The sequence below is a fragment of the Orbicella faveolata genome, unplaced genomic scaffold, assembly GCF_042242905.1.
Source record: "Orbicella faveolata isolate gen_17 unplaced genomic scaffold, um_ofav_v1 contig_3, whole genome shotgun sequence".
In the NCBI taxonomy this organism is placed as follows: domain Eukaryota; kingdom Metazoa; phylum Cnidaria; class Anthozoa; order Scleractinia; family Merulinidae; genus Orbicella; species Orbicella faveolata.
In genome coordinates this window covers 8,042,698-8,060,516 of record NW_028301558.1, presented here as the reverse complement: position 1 = coordinate 8,060,516, position 17,819 = coordinate 8,042,698, and the positions used below count along the sequence as shown (strand labels likewise).

General features: G+C 39.9%; 2 protein-coding genes across 2 annotated transcripts; both read left to right on the top strand.

Moving 5' to 3' along the window:
* Positions 1-11: 11 nt before the first annotated feature.
* Positions 12-2,948, top strand: LOC110063084 (uncharacterized). The gene is made up of 2 exons (XM_020770034.2): positions 12-918; positions 1,328-2,948. Exons 1-2 carry the CDS (start codon positions 324-326, stop codon positions 2,512-2,514), a joined length of 1,782 nt encoding a protein of 593 aa, XP_020625693.2. The 5' UTR covers positions 12-323; the 3' UTR covers positions 2,515-2,948.
* A 1,883-nt stretch (positions 2,949-4,831) lies between these two features.
* LOC110061134 (uncharacterized) lies at positions 4,832-13,305 on the top strand. The gene is made up of 2 exons (XM_089297805.1): positions 4,832-6,127; positions 9,148-13,305. The coding sequence occupies exons 1-2, from the start codon at positions 5,533-5,535 to the stop codon at positions 9,183-9,185; spliced, it is 633 nt and encodes a 210-aa protein (XP_089153931.1). The 5' UTR covers positions 4,832-5,532; the 3' UTR covers positions 9,186-13,305.
* Positions 13,306-17,819: the final 4,514 nt, after the last annotated feature.

Genomic DNA, 17,819 nt, shown 5'->3' with positions numbered 1-17,819 from the left:
CCTTAAATAATCATGATCACTTAGTCACGCAGTATGACACAAGCTTAAATTGCTCTGCATGTGCAGAGCGCTAAAAAGGAAGTTCCTTTTAAGCTTCCTGGAACGTTTTAATCAATTCTCGGAAAAAGAGGATGCATTAAGTTATAAATATTAGCCAATAGCTGTGCATTTTCAAAGAAACGATTATTTCATTTCAGGTACTGTTCAGTTAACATACAAAATTAAATCGCAAAGTAACCACTCTCTCTTGTCGCGTTCCCCTTGTTGTAACGGATAGCTTTAAGAGTTACTCCGAAATCAGAGCGATCAAGCTGACTAATGAAATGAACCGAGCTGGCTACTGCTGGAGATGCGAGGAACCCTACACTGTAAGGTGTTCACGTTGTCGAGTAGCCTTCTACTGCTCCAAGATATGCCAGGAACAAGACAAGTGGCGACATAAACCTAATTGTGATGCTGCAGCATTAAAGAGAGAATGCATGGGATGCCACAAAGAACAAGAAGGCATGCTGAAATGCGCTGCCTGCATGAGGGCCTGGTATTGTAGTACAGAATGCCAAAGAAAGGACCTGAAAAATCACAAGAATTTTTGCCGTGAAATCGTAAAGAAAACGATTCATCTGGCCACAGAAATAAAGCAAGAATTGACAATAACTCGGCAATACCCTGGAGTACCAATGACGTATTACTGGGGTAATACACCGGCTGTAGATTTGATCAACTTGTCAATGAACGAAGGAGAGGAGTATTCCAGCCCGCTTGCTCTTTTGTTGTGTGGAGTCGGTGATCCCAGGAATGTTCTGTTGACCATTGCATCTTTACCTGATGCTTATAAACAGCAAGTAACGTTCGTGTTGAATGACATATGTCCCTGTACTCTTGCCAGAACGGTCCTGCTGCTGTACATGCTGAACAAAGGTAAGGCACTAAGCCAGGTAGGGTGTCCTCGTTCAGCGAAGGGATTTTGAGAGAGGGTAGAAACTGATCGAGCAAATTATAGTTCTGTTTGGAAGGGAATCTTAATATATACCAAAATGGGTTGATATGCTAAATATTAAGGGGATGGGAGCGAAAACAGTTTTGCATTGCCGATTGAAAAGCCAAAGAGGAGAAGTGAAGGTTAGCCTTTCTTGCTCAAAATAGGGGAGGTGGTGGATTTGAGCTTACGGCTTGGATGGTGTTATAAGCATAGCCTCATTTGCCTTGATCATTGCCCGAATTAGCTTGAAATAGTGTAGGCAAACAAACAAGAAAGACAGGAGGCATCTAAAAGACACCTTTAGGGGCAGTCTGTCTCACGCCTTGCACGTAACTTTTCTCTTTTCAGGAGGAAGTGAGGCTGTTGACGCTGTTATCCAGGTGTGGTACTCACTGCGCGTCTCAGAAAGCGACTTTTTGCAGCTGATGTCCGCTCTAGAAGAACTGGGGGCTACCCGTGACCTGGAAACTCTTACGAGTAACTTCATGAACGTGGATGATCCTGATCAATTCAGTGAACTAAAGAGGGTTTGGCGCACTTGGATTCAACTTTCAACGAGGAAGGGACGTTGGGTGACTGAAATGAGGAAAGCTGCTTTTGAAGCAGATGATAAGGTTGAAGCAGTGATGCGGAATTACTTAATGGCAATTCCACCGAATCACAGGGAGTCTGTCGAGCTGTGGCGCGCTGAGGGGATATTCACATCACAGTGCGATGCATCGAGCTTGACACGAGAGAACATGACTTTTACTGGTTCTCATTTTATGCTCAAAAACAGTAAGGGAGACTACGACTTTTCCCCTCGCCCGTGCGTCCTTCCTTTTCAAGGGTGGGACTACCAGGAGGTCAGCAAGACTACCTCTGATGATTCTCTGCCAAAGATGTACGGCGTTTACTTGTCAAAGATTTTGCGCAAGTGCGTTGAAAGACTGAGTAGAAGTAAGGTAAAGCTACATATTGTACTGAGCAACTGTGTACAAATCGAGCCATTTTTACCCTCGGAACTGAGTTATGACCGCATTACAACATCTAATCTATGCGATTACATTTCCCTCACTTCCATTTTGTCACAGTTTAAAGCTAAGTTAAATTCTAACAACAGCCACTCGGTCTTGATTACGGAGATAATTAAATGGCAAGTTGGCTTTTTTCCGGAAATCGGTACTAAAATTTTAAGGTCGTCAGACGACCCTGCATACAAAGAAGCAGTTCTTCAGGATACAAACAACCCATTACTTCTGTTTTCAGGTCCAAATAGTTACAGGGAATACCATAATGTTATTCCAGAATTCCAGTTGTATCTGCGCGCGGCTCTTCTCGAGTCACGCAGTGACAATGAACTCTGTTCTTTAGAAAAGAGAAACAAGCTTCCATCCATCAAGGCTATCGTCACTGCTTTAGGCCTTGAGCTGCGTGATTATGTAAGGAATGAAAACAAAGTTTTTCCGTTTAAGTGGGCTGTGAATTGTCGTCGAGTTACCAGAATGAAAGGATATGAATTCGCTCTGGAGTGGAAGCTTCCGACGCCAACTTAATAGGGAGCTTAAGCAAACCACGACTACGACGGCCACGAGAACGTCACCAAACAAGAGGTTTCAGAGCAGAACAATAGCTGTGCACGTGCATTATAAGTCCTTGCAAATTTCTTTTCCGTCCTCTGCAAGACAACAACGTGAAATGACTAAGTTTTGCTTAGTCTGTGGAACGCGAGCGACGGCGGCTAATTTTTCGTATTTGCAATTGGTATTGAATGCTGTCACTGCTGTGCACTTTTTTAGAGCCATTGGCGTACTGAACAGATCTAGACACTTATAAATTCATTTTTGACACGCGTCGTCCTCGGCGTCGCCATCGTCGTTGCTTAAGCCCCCTCATAGTTCTTATGCATTCAAATTAAATACAGTTTAGCTGGTGCAAAATGTAAAAGAGTAAGTTCTGGTTAGCGAATAAAGTATTGTGTGAGTCTGTGGTCATGTGTCAGTTTGTTTACTGGTCTCGAACTATCTTTCACTGATACGCTGTTACAAGAGGCACCTCAGAGAATCGGTTAGCTCAACGTAATCGGTATAGAATTCAATTCTGTTCAGTATCTTTCTCATGGTGATAGAAAAGAGTAGATAACAAATTGAAAACGCTGGATCTCGCTAACGATACCAACACTTTCATCCCCCCAGAGTCCCTCAAATCTCTTGGTACACACGTCGGCTAGGTTCCTTTAGTTATAGTAAATGTATGCTCTCAAGCATGTTAAGTGGTAGTGATGTATCATTTAAGAGATAAATAGTAAAACAGGTCACGTGACATAATTTGTCTCTTAATATCTTGTCCAGAGAATAAGAAATTAGACCATTCCGGGCACGAATAGTTTCTTTGAGTAAAGGCAAAGAATAAATGATATCTTATCTTTCGCGTAAGTTAACTTTCCCCATCCCATTTGAGGTTTTACTATTGCCCGGATTATGACGTCATTAGACACGTGACCGCCATAAAAATATCTTAAGCGATTTAAGGACGCCAAATTCCTATTGGTGTGTACTTTTGGTCTTATTAGGGCAAAAAGCAACGTTATTTCCATAGAAAAAAGGTTTAAACTTCCCAGGGGGTCTTTCCAAGGAACTAGCCATGCTTTAAGATGCTTGAGAGCTGGCTTTTTGAACCTCCCTTCAGATCATGATTATGATTTTTACCCCATTAATATCGCTAATTAATCTAACTTCTCAGAAAGTGGCACTTCCCAGCTTCCTGGAATTCCGGCTTAAAACAACCAGATAGCTTTAAGTGATCCGGCATTGGTCTAACTAAGACAAAGCACTTAGTTCTACTTCATTTCGACAGGAAGGGAAGAACTAAATAAGCTTTCCATAGATTCCCTTCTCTTGATCTGGATCACTTTCGGGTTAGAAAATAAATTTGAAACGAGTTAGAGTATTTAAACCTGATTAATTATTAAAAGGTTGTGTTTTCACTAGGACAATTTTGGCTAGATAAAGTCGGAAAAGTCCGGAAATGCAGTGAAAACAGTTCGTCTTGAGTTTAGCGAGTTAAAAATGCAAGCTGTCTTCACCAGAAAAAACGAGCAATTTTCTCACCAATATGACCGGAAATTCACGCCAAGTTATACTACCTCGCGGGATGGTATAACTTGTCCTGGCGAGTGCTGCAGCCAATCACATTCTGCATAGTGACAGACGCCTGCCAAAGAATCTGGTAACACTATTTATCACACGCTCATATCGCAGTTCAGTGTGTGAAAACTGAACTTTTAAAACAGTAGACGAGTTCAACAGTCCTTCTCATTTATTTCGGTTTACCATTCCAACGGTCCCATTAGCTTCTCCAGTTCCTCGGCCAGGACCCTACCTATGACACGGCGTCGCCGTGCAGAACGAGTTCCTGCATTACAACATTTCGTCGCATCTTCCTCATTTCTGGGGAGATTAACCGCATCGTCTGGAAGATATGCCTTCTCCCTCGCATAAATATAGCTAGAAAAGCGCTTCCTCTCTCAGCCATTTTTGAAAGTTGCGCGCTTTCGTAATTTGAATCTTCTGGGTTAAATTTCCAGTGAAAACAGATGTCACGTTTAACTAGTAAATGTTGGTCTGTAAACAAACACCTAGAAAGAATGTTCAGCTAGTTAATCGGCCTAGTGAAAACGCAGCCAAAATCACTCAGACGATCGTGTAAACTCTAAACTATTACATGTAAACAAGAGAAAACAAATAGCAATTCGTCATTGCAATAAGACTATAGCGATACTATACACGCTTAAATGTTTAACAAGAGATTTATTATCAAAGGTTTTTTGTCCCAATACTAAACTTTTTACTGTGCTTTGTGGTCATATGGGGGGACTGTCATTTGGTCAGGAACTGAGCTAAACGACTACCACAATGTCTACTATCGATAAACCTGTTAAGCCGGTTTCCAAAACAGCTCACGATAATTGGTCGCAACTGTACCCTGTTTGTACTTTTCTTGTACGTCAATTGTTATTTCTAATTACATCTGCTGAGTGGAATTGGACGATAAATATACTCCTTTATTATTGCCTGCTATTATTACAGCATTGAATATTGGGTCACGCAACACAGTAATAATGAGGCGATTTGCATGATGGCGTCACTTGACTACAACTACCAGAATCCATCACTTTTTCTGTTTCTTATGCTAATCAGGGCAATTGTTATTTAAACCCCACTGGGAATTAAAAATTTAAATAATAAAGAAAAAACGAAAGGAATTCTGGTAGTTGTAGTCAAATGACGACAACGTGCAAATCTGCTAATGCTTTGCATGATTTTACATTTGTTAGCAATTTCTCGGAAAACGTGAATATATTAATTTATAAATATTAGCCAATAGCTTTATATTTGCAACGAAACGATGATGACATTCGATTAAACTACTGTTGGATCGTAGCCTACATTGTGGTGTTGATCAGTTTTTGATCAATCTTTTGTAAAATGACTACATTCTCTAGTAGAGGTCACCTAAATTAATCGTTTCAGTGGGAAATCTTAAGTTGATTACTGATCGCGTGAATTTCAGCAATGAACAGAGCTGGTTACTGTTGGAGATGCGAGGCACCCTGTATACAAAGGTGTTCTCGTTGCCGAGTAGCCTTCTACTGTTCTAAGGTATGTCAGAAACAAGACAAATGGCGACATAAACCCAACTGTGATGACGCTGTGCTGAAGACGGAATGTTCCAGCTGCGGTGTTGAACGAGAAGGAATGATGAAATGTTCCACCTACTTGAAAGGTTATTACTACAACGTGAAATGCCAGAGAAACCACTGGGCAAGTCACAGGTCCTCGTGTCACAAAACTACAGAGAAAACAGTTCAACTAGTTGAACGAATGAAGATGTTTCTTAAGATAAAAGAGGAGAACCCCGGCACCGCAGCTACATATTACTGGGGCAATATACCGGCTGTGGATCTAATTAACTTGTCGATGAACGAAGGAGAGGAGTACTCCAGCCCGCTTGCTCTGTTGTTGTGTGGAGTCGGTGATCCCAGGAATGTTCTGTTGACCATTGCATCTTTACCTGATGCTTATAAACAGCAAGTAACGTTCGTGTTGAATGACATATGTCCCTGTACCCTGGCCAGAACGGTCCTGCTGCTGTACATGCTACACAAAGGTATCTCCAGCCAACATAAAATAGTATTAACGGGCTTTTGTTCCAAGTTCAGGTGCACCACTGAGTTTTCTGGTGTAAGTGTTACTACTAACGTCTGATTCGGCAAGGTCCCGGCCCAGGAAAGGGCGGGGGGGGGGGGGGGGGTTACTCCCATAAAAATTTTGGTGGGGGTGTGCGGCCCGCTTCCCAAAAACCATTACCCTATTTAGGACCAAAATCGGCAATTTTTTTTAACCCCTGTTTTAATATGACCTGACCAAAAATTTTATATCCTATTCAAGACCTGACCCTTAATCAATACCCTGTTTCAAACCTGCTTTATAATTAGGTCCATAACTCACACCAGTGTTAAATTGCCGTAAGCATGATTTGTGAGGGGCTTTTGTTGGTGGTATTAATTGGTAATGATGAACAAATGGCTTCTTCTTTGAAACATACCCAATTCAAGACTGGAGTGCAAAAACCATAATCAATCTTTATTTGTACTCATTCTTGCTAAAGAAAAAATTACAATTTCAATGAAAATATTAAATGTAAAAATTTGAGTACTAGCTGCCTGGAATAACCATAGGGGCTAGCGGAGCCAGGCAGCCAGTTAACATCAGCATTAAATAGAAATAAAATACAGGTCAGCAAGAAAACTTGAGCACAAATGAACACCCAAGAAGAAAAAAAAGAAGAGGAAAAACGCTATTTCTATGCTATGAAGGAAGTCTAAAATAGTTTAAGTTATATATGAATACAAAACATTAATACAAGAAGAGCACACAATAGCTATGACAACTAATAACAGCTATATATTAAACTATAAAAGAAGGACTTGGAAAGGTGACAGAAATGAACAAAATACTAATTTACAGGTAAACTGGAAAACAACACAACTGCTAATAAGAACCTAGGTAACTAATAATCTTTGACTAGATCGCTTTTTACTGATTTCTTGAAGTTTGAAATAGACAAGGTTTTCAAATTTTCACTAATTGAGTTCCATACTTTAGGGCCCTTAAATCTTATGTTGAATATTCCATAATTTGTTCTTACTTTAGGTAAAGTATAGAACGTATTCGAAGCACTTCTTGTGTTATAGTTATGTCTTTTATTGACTTGAGTGAAGAAAGTATCAAACACAGATGGTAGACGTCTATTGTGAAATTTATACATAAAGACTACAATATTAAGAAAGACAAGGTCAGGCAGTTTAACAATATTTAAGTGTTTGAAAATTGGACTAGACTGCTCATGAAATTTAGAGAAAGTCATCACTCTCATTGCTCTCTTTTGTGAAATAAACAAAGGCTGGGTAGTTGAAGAATAAGTGTTACCCCAAGAAATTAAACCATGGGTTAAGAAGGGATATATTAAGGCATAATATAGTTCAACCAGTATATCTGAATTCACATAATAACGAAGTTTAGCAAGAATCCCAATATTTCGCTTAATCTTTATAGCAATATAGCTTACTTGACTTTTCCAAGATAAATTAGAATCTATTATAATACCTAGATGTTCTATTGAGTACTCTTGGTTTAAGGTTATGCCATTTAAAGAGAGTGTGACATGAAAGGGTACTTTTCTTTGTGGAGGGTGGAAAATGACAAAGTTTGACTTATCAATATTAAGTGAAAGTTTGTTGGCACTCAACTAAGTATGAATATTTACTAGTTCATTGTTTATTTTGGATTCAAGGACTTCAAGCTTTTTGTGTTTATAAAACAGATTGGCATCATCAATATTCAATAAACTATTAGAAAAGTTAATGCATAAGAGAATATTAGAATTTTTGGAGAAGAATAAAGTAATTTATTGCAAGCAGTTTGGCTTCCGTGCGAAACACTCCACGGATCATGCTATCCTAAGCATCACTGACTTGATTCAACATGCAATAGGCCCTTTGCAGGATCCGGTCACATGGTACGGAATTAATTACGCTGGGACGCAGGTTACGCAGTGGGACTTCCAAAACAAAGGAACTCGTACCAGTCCAGCCCGACTTTCCTTTGTTTTGGAAGTCCCACTGTGTAACTTGCGTCCCAGCGTAATTAATTCAGTACCATGTGACCGGATCCTGCAAAGGGTCTATTGACTGCCAGGAATTTTCTTGTGGTATATTTTTTTATTTCAGTAAAGCCTTTGATACTGTAAATCATAATATCTTGAATGAAAAAAAAAAAAAAAAAAAGAAAAAAGCATTTATTATCAGGTAATTAAATTTCTAAACCATAGTCACCATACCCTGTTTATGACCAAAATGGCCAAAATCGATACCCTATTTATGGCCAAAACAGCTGAAAAACCCTACCCTTTGGGGCCGCACATACCTATATAGGCCATGTAAGGGAGTAGCCCCTCCCCCCGGGGTCTCCGGGCAAGGTCCATGCCTTTTATGCTACATTATATGGCTATTCATTGATGTTCAATCCTTGTCGATATCATCATCATTAGTATTTCTTTTTTTTTTTCGTTTCTCACTGTATATATGCTCCTGTCAGTCATTATTGAGACTGCTCTACGTCTTTGCTCGCAGGAGCTACGTCACGGTTTGCGCATCTTGAAAGATTTAGCCTAAATCTTTCAAGTTCTTCGTTTGTAATCCGTGTCAATCTTCTCCATCCTTGACCATCCTTGTTCCGTTATGCTTTATTATTATCTGTTTGGTTTTTTTCTATCTTGGGAAACTTCTATTTCCAGGTTTGCTTCAATTTAAAGGTAATTTTGTACCTGGCTCAAAATACCACAACTGAGCTCCTTAAGTCCACATATCTCTTTCGATGTCTTCCGGAGGTTTTGTTTATTACCTAACTCAAGTTCACGGATGAAAGAGCAGACTGTGGATTTAATTTGAATTTTAAAGTATTGTGCTCAGTAAAGAGTGTCAATAGGTCTGGGATAACTGGGAAGTGTCGAAATTTGACGCAGCTCTCAATACATATTTAAATGTGTCGTTGAAGGTCATCAATAGCAGCAAAAACACGATCAGGAGTCGGAATAAACTTTAATAGTTAATGTTTGACTGATTGTAGGAGGGGCTGATGTAACTTACGCAGTGATTCGTGTATGATATTCGATGTATATCTCCGAAGAAGACTTTTCTTTGCTCTTGTCAGCGCTTCAAGACCTCGTCACTACCGAACTGCACGCTCTCACTAAAGACGTAATGGAGATTTCTGCTGACCAGTTGAGCAAGCTAAGGAGCGTTTGGGTCACGTGGCTACGCTTAGCACAGCGAAAGGGACCATGGGTGGCGAAACTGAGACAAGAAGCGATCTCACGTGATTTAGGGAGAGATCTCGGTATAGAAACCTACTTGCACGCCATTCCCAAGGAACACAGGATTTCTGCCCAAAGATTTTTCAACACGGGGATCTTTCCGTCGACAGAAAATGCCAAAGAGCTACGCAGGCAAAACCCCACCTTAACGGGTCGTGGATATCAATGGAGCTCCAATACTACTGAATATTATTATGGTATACCGACGGATGTGCTGCCTTTTACCGGCTGGGATTTCAGTGCCATCAAGAAAAGTTGTCATGTTGATTCTCTACCAGAAATGTACAGCATCTACCTATCTCAAATCATACACAAGGTAGTTGAAAAAACGAAGAAAGATCAGGTCAAATTCCACTTCATTCTGGCTGACACCCGAAACATCGAAACGTTTCTTCCTGCCAGTCTCAAATACGACCGCATTACCACCTCCAACCTGTGGGATTACTGCTCTCTCACTGGCTTACTGACCAAATTGAAAGGCTTCTTAAACGGTACCAATCCTCACGCAGTCATGCTGACCGAGACGCATAACTGGGTTCGAGATTTTATGCCGGAAGTGCTGCATGTTTTATCGCAACTTTGGGGTATCGATGACCTCATCCGGAAAGCTTTGCAAGACACGCAAAATCCAGAACTTGCAAATTCGTCTGGGATGTCAGCTGTGGTGGAGTACTTTAACATAACCAGTGAATTTCTCATGTTTCTGCGAGCTTCCTTGCTGACCTCAAGTACTGACAAAGAACTGACTTCCCTCAAACGAAAAAAGAGAATCCCTTCCGTGAAATCTCTTGTTGCTTCACTGGGTCTGCATCTCTGCGACTTCACCAGAAACGAGAACACTGTGTTTCCGTTTAAATGGGCGTTGAACTGTCGTCGTGTTACCATGTTGAGAGGCTTTGAGAGAACATTGGAATGGAAGCTCAGTCCTCTAGACAGCCAAGCTAATAAGAGCGATTACTATAAAACAGTATGAAACAAAGAACTGATGGACAGCTCTGCTATTCTAATTGTGTTTTTGATATACGGAAATTTTCATGACGAGACTGACTCGTAATCTGTAATCAGGCGCTCTTTTTTACGGAAACGCGGGAAAGAGCGAAGGAGAAAGAAAAGGGCCTGATGCCAGGTTAGTGGCAGTTCAGGAATAAGGTTTATTTAAAGCAAATACTCGTTAATGCTCTCAAAGAGTTTCCGAGACTTGCTATAGAACCAGTTACGACCCGTCCATACTACGCCGGAGAACTTTGAAAACGCAGCTTTATTTTTACGGTTAGGCCTACCGTCCACACTAATCCGCCATGAAAACGGAGGTTTCGAAAACGATCTTCCAACCGGAGGAATTTGAAAACGCCGCCTTTGCGTTTTAGCTCGGACGGAAAACGTTTTGAAAACGGACCTTTTCGAAAACGATAATCTTGTGATTTCCCTGGTCGAATTTGCGTTAAACAAAAATCCACAATGATTGATGCGTTTTCAAATTTCTCCGGCATAGCTTGGATGGAAAACATTTGATGCTTTTTCAGAAAGAAAAAGACCGTTTTCAAATTTCTTTGGCGTAGTGTCGACGCGGCCTGAACAGTTTAATTGTTATTCCAGCATGGTGCTGAACAAGGTATGTCGCTTAGACTGTCGCTTAGCGACTACGGTAACAAAGACCGCGGGATCTCCGCATTGATGTCGCAGAGAAGTTATTTTGTCTTTGACTGACACCTGTTACCTGAGCGGTAGCTCGGGAACTATCTAAAATAAGATAATATTTTAAGCCGGTAGCCTTAGCATTTGCAGTAAACCTTGCAACTCCGATCCCCTGGCTTACAGTCAGCAGTAGAATATACTACAAAGTGGCCCTTCGTGTTTTAAGTCCATATAATCGAATTTAAACCCTTGCACCCAGATATCTTTGTGATATCTTTGCATGCCAAAGAAGAATCAGACCACAGCCTGTAATCAAAGAACTGTATATCGCTATAAGCACATAAAAGTAGCAGCGGTGAGGATATGGAATGAACTGCCATTAGAAGATAGGAAGGAGGCAAATGTTAATCGTTTTCAACAGGCGTACCAAAATCGATACATCGGTCGGGATAGAGTTAGGACATCATTTGGGGTTGGCTTTTTAATAATGTATCACCTGGTTTTGTAGTTTTCAGCAACCATTGTAAATTTATCACTTTTAGAATTAATTACTTTCTTTATGATGTATAAAACCGCGCTTGATCATTTCAAGGAAAGTTGCGCTATATTAATTTTTAATATTGCTATGATTATTATTAATATATAGATTTAGCCAAGCCTAAGAGCGGAGCTCCTGATTGCAATAACCTACCAAAAAAAGGAAAAAGAGAATGGTTCTTTCTTGGATCAGAAACTCAAAAAATGATCAATTGTGAGCATGTAATTGTTCAGTGTGCGGTTTTGCTATTTTTTTCCAGTTAAATTTTAACAAACTATACTCAATAAGCCCAACCAAGATTGTAGAAATTACGTGCGCAATATATTAAGAACCTTCCAAGAAACGATTATGCAAGGAATATGTCAGAAGAAAAGTCAAGAACGTGCCAGGGGTTACTTTACGCCGAAATTTTGCCTTTGCGAGTACTCCTTCCTCCCCTAGAGAAAAAACTTGACTTGAGCCTGCAATCCAATCAGAAAATCAGTAACTGGTCAGCAGTCATCTTCAAAAAAACATACAACCTCGGTGGGCTCTAAGCCTGAGCCCGCGATATGGCCACGTAATACTGGTCAGCAGAGAGCTTGTTGTGACAGCTGTCAATTAACAATAGCTTGGATGCCCAAAAATCAAAGATGTAGCCATGGTAATGCTGCTGCTCTCTTAATTTTCAAAGTATTGGCGTACGGACGGACGTACGTACGGACAGTCACGTGACGACCAAAATTTTTCAGATCGATGAGATACCAAATTTTGTAAGGTATGGGGTTCCGCTCACGTGGCTTCGGTGCACAGAAGTTCCGCTATTAACGGCTACATTACAAAATAAGCAGATGTAAAGAAAGCCGCCCCGCCAGAGAATGGCCAAAACCTGTGTCCTTGTTCATTACTTTAAAGTTCAGACTAAGCATGTTTGTATCTAGTCTCCTCCGCAGCCGTTATTAGGGTCGTCACGCAACGCTTCTCCCCCAAGAAGCGTTGCGTGACGACCCTAATAAGGAGGAGACTAGTTTGTATCTTGTGCTTTAACAATTTTTAACGGTTATTTAGAATGATTTTTGTTGTCTGTTGCTTCAGATATTCAATGGTTATATCACAATGGTAAATCGAAATGGAAGAAAGGATATAGGATACGAACAGTTAAAATTCCGAAGCAATAAACAACAAAACTCAATCTAGACGACCCTTGAAAGTGAAAGAACACAAAATACAAAGTACCGGAGAGGAGGCAGGAGGGAGTAAGATTGCTCCTCCTCCCACCATCCTCCATCTCCTCCGGAGAGGAGGTAGGAGAGAGTAAGATTACTCTTCCTCCCTCCTTCCTCTATCTCCTCCAGAGAGTAGGTAGGAGGGAGTAAGATTACTCTTCCTCCCACCTTCCTCTATCTCGTCCAGAGAGGAGGTAGGAGGGAGTAAGATTACTCTTCCTCTCATCTCCTTCCATCTCCTCCGGAGAGGAGGTAGGAGGGAGTAAGATTACTCTTCCTCCCACCTTGCTCCACTCCTCCGGAGAGGAGGTAGGGGGGAGTATTATTCTTCATCCTACCTTCCTCCATCTCCTCCAGAGAGGAGGTAGGAGGGAGTAAGATTACTCTTCCTCCCATCTTCCTTCACTCCTCCGGAGAGGAGGTAGGAGGAATTAAGATTACTCTTCCTCCCACCCTCCCTGGGTAATTTATTCATATATTTAATTTTATCAATACAAAAAAATGTACAAGTTTGAAAATTTTCTTTTTACATCAACTGGTATTTAACGGTTTTTGGTACATAGTTTTTAATTGACCTGGTTATTTATTTTGCAATGGGGTAGCTGTTTTATGCTGAACCCTGAACTCGCATAGAGACTTTTTTTGAGGACGTTTTACCGATAAAAAATTAATGGAAGGACTGTGAGAGTTCAACTTTTACTTCAAATTTTTTTGTAGTGGAGGTAGAGGATTGTGCATTTCATTTTTATTTTGTTCAGGGGAGTGCAGGAGGGTTAGGGACAGGAATTAAAGTTCTTTAAATAATCTCTGCCTATGGGGAAGTGGACGTTTTTAAATAGGACTTGAACCACTATGGACAAAATTTCCGGATTGTGGATGGATTTTAGGATTTGTGAACGGATTTCAGGATTGTGGGTGGGTGTTATGCTCCCTGCCTCAATGTTGTCTTAGGAAAAAGCAGGAAATTGAATGTAAGACCTTCTCCCACTATGGGATTAAACATCTTTGCACTACTGTCTGCTTTAAGGGTGGGAATGTTGATAGGAGTAAACCAAATTTAAATATCAAAGTAAAGGATAAAGACACAAGTTCAAGCACATTCACCTTTCAGGTTCTGCGGCATATTTGTTTTTCCTTTTAAAGTTTTTAGTTATCATTTATTATAGGAAGGTTTAAGATCTTATTGGAGTCTAGTCTTTAATTTGCTCTTAACACCCTCTTAACATCAATGATTTTAATATTGCACTTTTACATGATCGTGTCATAACCATCTAGGATCAACTGATTTACAATAAAATGTTTTGATTCTTCTCAGTTTATTGCCAAGTTCAAAGTGTTTATTTCAAAACGTTTCAGCACTTGTCTTGTTGCCATTCTTTGCAGTGGACAGTGCCGGGTTATTGTTCACTGCGTTGAGCATTCCTCAGCCTACCTGGTGATAGAATCAGAAAATAAAAGGTGCATTAGGACTTGTCCACTAAAGTCAATGTGTGTTAATTCTGTGGTGAACTGTTCATATGCGAGCGCTGCTGTTACTAAACTGCGTTTCTTTTTTTTTCCTGAATAAAATTTTAAATTTTCATGATAAGGAAGAAAATGCTAGGTGAACTAGACTGACGAGCCAAAGGCCAAATCAGCTTAGTTATTGTAGCAGAGTTCTTATGAACTTTCCTTCATATAATTTCTCTAAAGTGTAAGACTGCACTATATAATCTTTCCCGCTTGGGATCACCCACTGTGTCCTTCACGAAAATTGTATTCTTTTCCCATTTAATAGCTTATTTATTGACCAAAAAGATTGTTTGGTCAAAACTCCTGGGGTTTTTCTAAAAGCAGGCCCGCGGCCCACGGCCCGCGACGGTCCGACGGCCCGCGACGGTCCGACGGCCCGCGACGGCCCGACGGCCCGGAGGCCCGATGACCCAGTCCTGATTTTCCACAGTTTTGTTTGTCCAATGGTAAATCCACGCGCATGCACAGATCTACATCGGGTTTGTGCGTGCAAAATGAACGACGGTGAGTTTGAATTCGTTTACCAATTAATCTTTTGAATCCTTGTTTCTGTTTGCTGCATATTGTTCTGATAAAAACGTTTTCAATCTCTGTTCATTCGTCTCTTTACATCGTTTGAGAATGCATGCGCACTTCCTCTCTATCGGGTTCTGTAAACAGACGAATAAACAGAGAATGACAACGTTTTTCACTTAGCAACATGCAACGAAATAAAGGATCGAAAAGGATTGAAATGATTGTTAAAATGGTAAACGAAGTTAGACTCACCGTCGGGCCGCCGGGCCACCGTGCCGTCGCGGGCCGCGGGCCTACTTTTAGCAAAACCCAAGGAACAACTGGTAAACAACTTTACACGTATTAAAACTAACTGGACAACAGTTGACCACTGGAACATCATTTCCAAAATGAATGAAGCACTCTATTTAATACAAGTATTTTTCATTCATTTTTTTTCATTTTATTTATTTATTCCATTCTAAAATTACAAAGATAAATATAAAGTAAACAAGTAAGAGGAGAAATGGAAAAGGGCAAAAATATAGCAAGCTAATTAGATGCCCTTGTTTAATTGATAATAATAATTAGGGTAAAAAAGTTAACTTAACATAGGAGAGGAAGAGGTATGAATTAATTAATACTGAGCAAAACAATACTGGAAGAGTGCTTTTTTAAAACGTTTTCTAGTCGCTAAGTTACGTATAGATAAAGGAAGGTCACTCCAATAGTAACATCCAATAACAGCGGGGCAAAATTTCCTTACATTTATTCTGGAGAAACCGGGATTTAAGTGTTGTAGGGATGCACTTCGAGTAACGTAGTTATGTTGCTCAGATACCAGAGATAAGGTGTAATTAGACGGTTTTTCATCAATTAAGTGGTCATATAATAGCTGGCAGGTATATAGTTTAACAATGTCAGGAAGCTTAATAAGACCAAGGTTTACATAATGGGGAGTAATATGATCACGAAGTGGCACATTGTTGATTATTCTAATAACTTTGTTTTGTAGTCTCACCAATTAAGTAACGGATTTCCACTAGTTTATAACCATAACATACACAATGAGCTTATGAGCTTACCTTATTGAAATACACCATACGTTGCATTCATTTGCTTTTCATTGCTTTCCCCAAAACGAGCGTTGCAAAACGTTCATATGTCAAGTGAAACAAACCTTGCAGTAGACGACAGCAGCTACAGTGTAGCGACCTGGTTAAACAGATATATCAAAGTACCTCCAGTTTACCGTAAAGTAAACATCAGCAACAAATTTGGTCAAAAGCTGACCCTACTTTGGTTTTTAAAATCTCCCGCGCCTTCAGCAACATCCTTCATCTTTTCTTCTACCCAGCGTGCCCCGCGTGAATGTGTGCTCAGTCTCATTTGTCAGCGGCTTGCCTCAAGGAAAGAAAAATAGGCAAACTTTGTTCGTCCTCACATGACGCTAATATATAGATTTAGTCAAGCCTAAAAGTAGAGCTCCTGGGCCGGGTTGTTCAAAGATCGATTAAAATAACCCAGGTTAAGCGAGAACTTTGATTTTAGTTTTGCAACTTTCCAGTGAAGTTTTCTGTATATTGTTTGGCCTTCTATATTGAGTTTGAACAATCTTAAAATACACAAAACAAAAGTGGTGAAAAACATTTGTATACAAGAACTATTTATAACTCTGTTAACTTTTAATCCTGGGTTAGCGTTAACCGGCTTCTGAACAACCCGGCCCCGTTTGCCACAAGTTAAGCTGACATGAGCCCGCGATCATATAGAAACCAGCTCTTGGTCAGCGGCCAACCTAAAAAAAAGCAGATGATCTCAATGAGCTCTAACCTTCAGCCCGCGATATGGTCACGCGGTACTGGTCAGCGGATACCTCGTTTTGGCAGGTGTCAATTGACCATAACATGAACCCTGTCAATCACAGAGTGGAGTTAATTCAAAGGCTTACCAGTCTTTATCACGCGCAAAGGTGTAGTCAAAGAGGATCTTTAGGACTTAAGCGCGCGTCAAAGGTTGTAAAGTGTGCACAAAGGTCGCCCTTACCACACGTTCGATCATCATGATTTTGAAAAACGAGAAAGAAGATTTTACGTGCAGAGTAAGTTTCACGATAAAATTAAATCAAACATTCAGCTGGTGAGCAAACATTCAGCAAAAACTGCCATTATCGCAGACTGAAAATAGAAATTGCAGATCAACGTCTGTAAACACAGAAAACAAGAAAAAGACAATATTGCATTAGATATTCCAAAGTGGATCAAATAATAGATGAATAAGCAAACGTTTTTTGGTTTGCAAATAAAGAGGTTGTAGATTCAGGTTTATAAAAACCAACATAACAGCAGTTTTCATGCTCATCGTTAAAAGCATTACGTCATGCTCTACAATACGCGCAATTTTTGGGGGGACCGACGGAGTTTTTTTTTACTTTATTTTAGTTTTATATATACATAATGGAGGTGTTTTCAATAAAACAGTTATTTCACTCGCACTCGTTGCATATGAGATGATTACAGCCAACTGGACTATCTCATATCCAACAAACGCTCGTGGAATATTGTTAATTATCCATGTTTAATTCAGGTTCACAAACACTCACCCCGTGTCCTCAAAGTCTGATAAAAAAGAATGTTTGGTGGTTTCATTCTGGAATAAGTTATTACAATGCTTCACTTTTACTAAAAGACAAATTTCTTTCTTTTTTCCCAATCCATTATATTACACGTACACATATTCCGTTTTTCATTTTTCAATTTTTTCAAGAAAAACAGAACCCCACTTCAGTTCTTCCAAAGTTGATTGAAAAATATATAAAAAAAACATATTAAGTTATTGGTTTATTGCAGAATAAAGCAGGTGTAACATTTTCTGACTCATCATAATTAAAAACAATTAAACACAGGCTCCATGTTCTCAAAGTTGTCAAAACGAATTTTTGGTAGTTAATGCAGTGTGTAATTATGACAATAGCTAGATTTCATAGGGGCAAATTTCTTTTAATTTCTTTTTCTCATTTTGGCGTCTCAAGTTTTGGTTT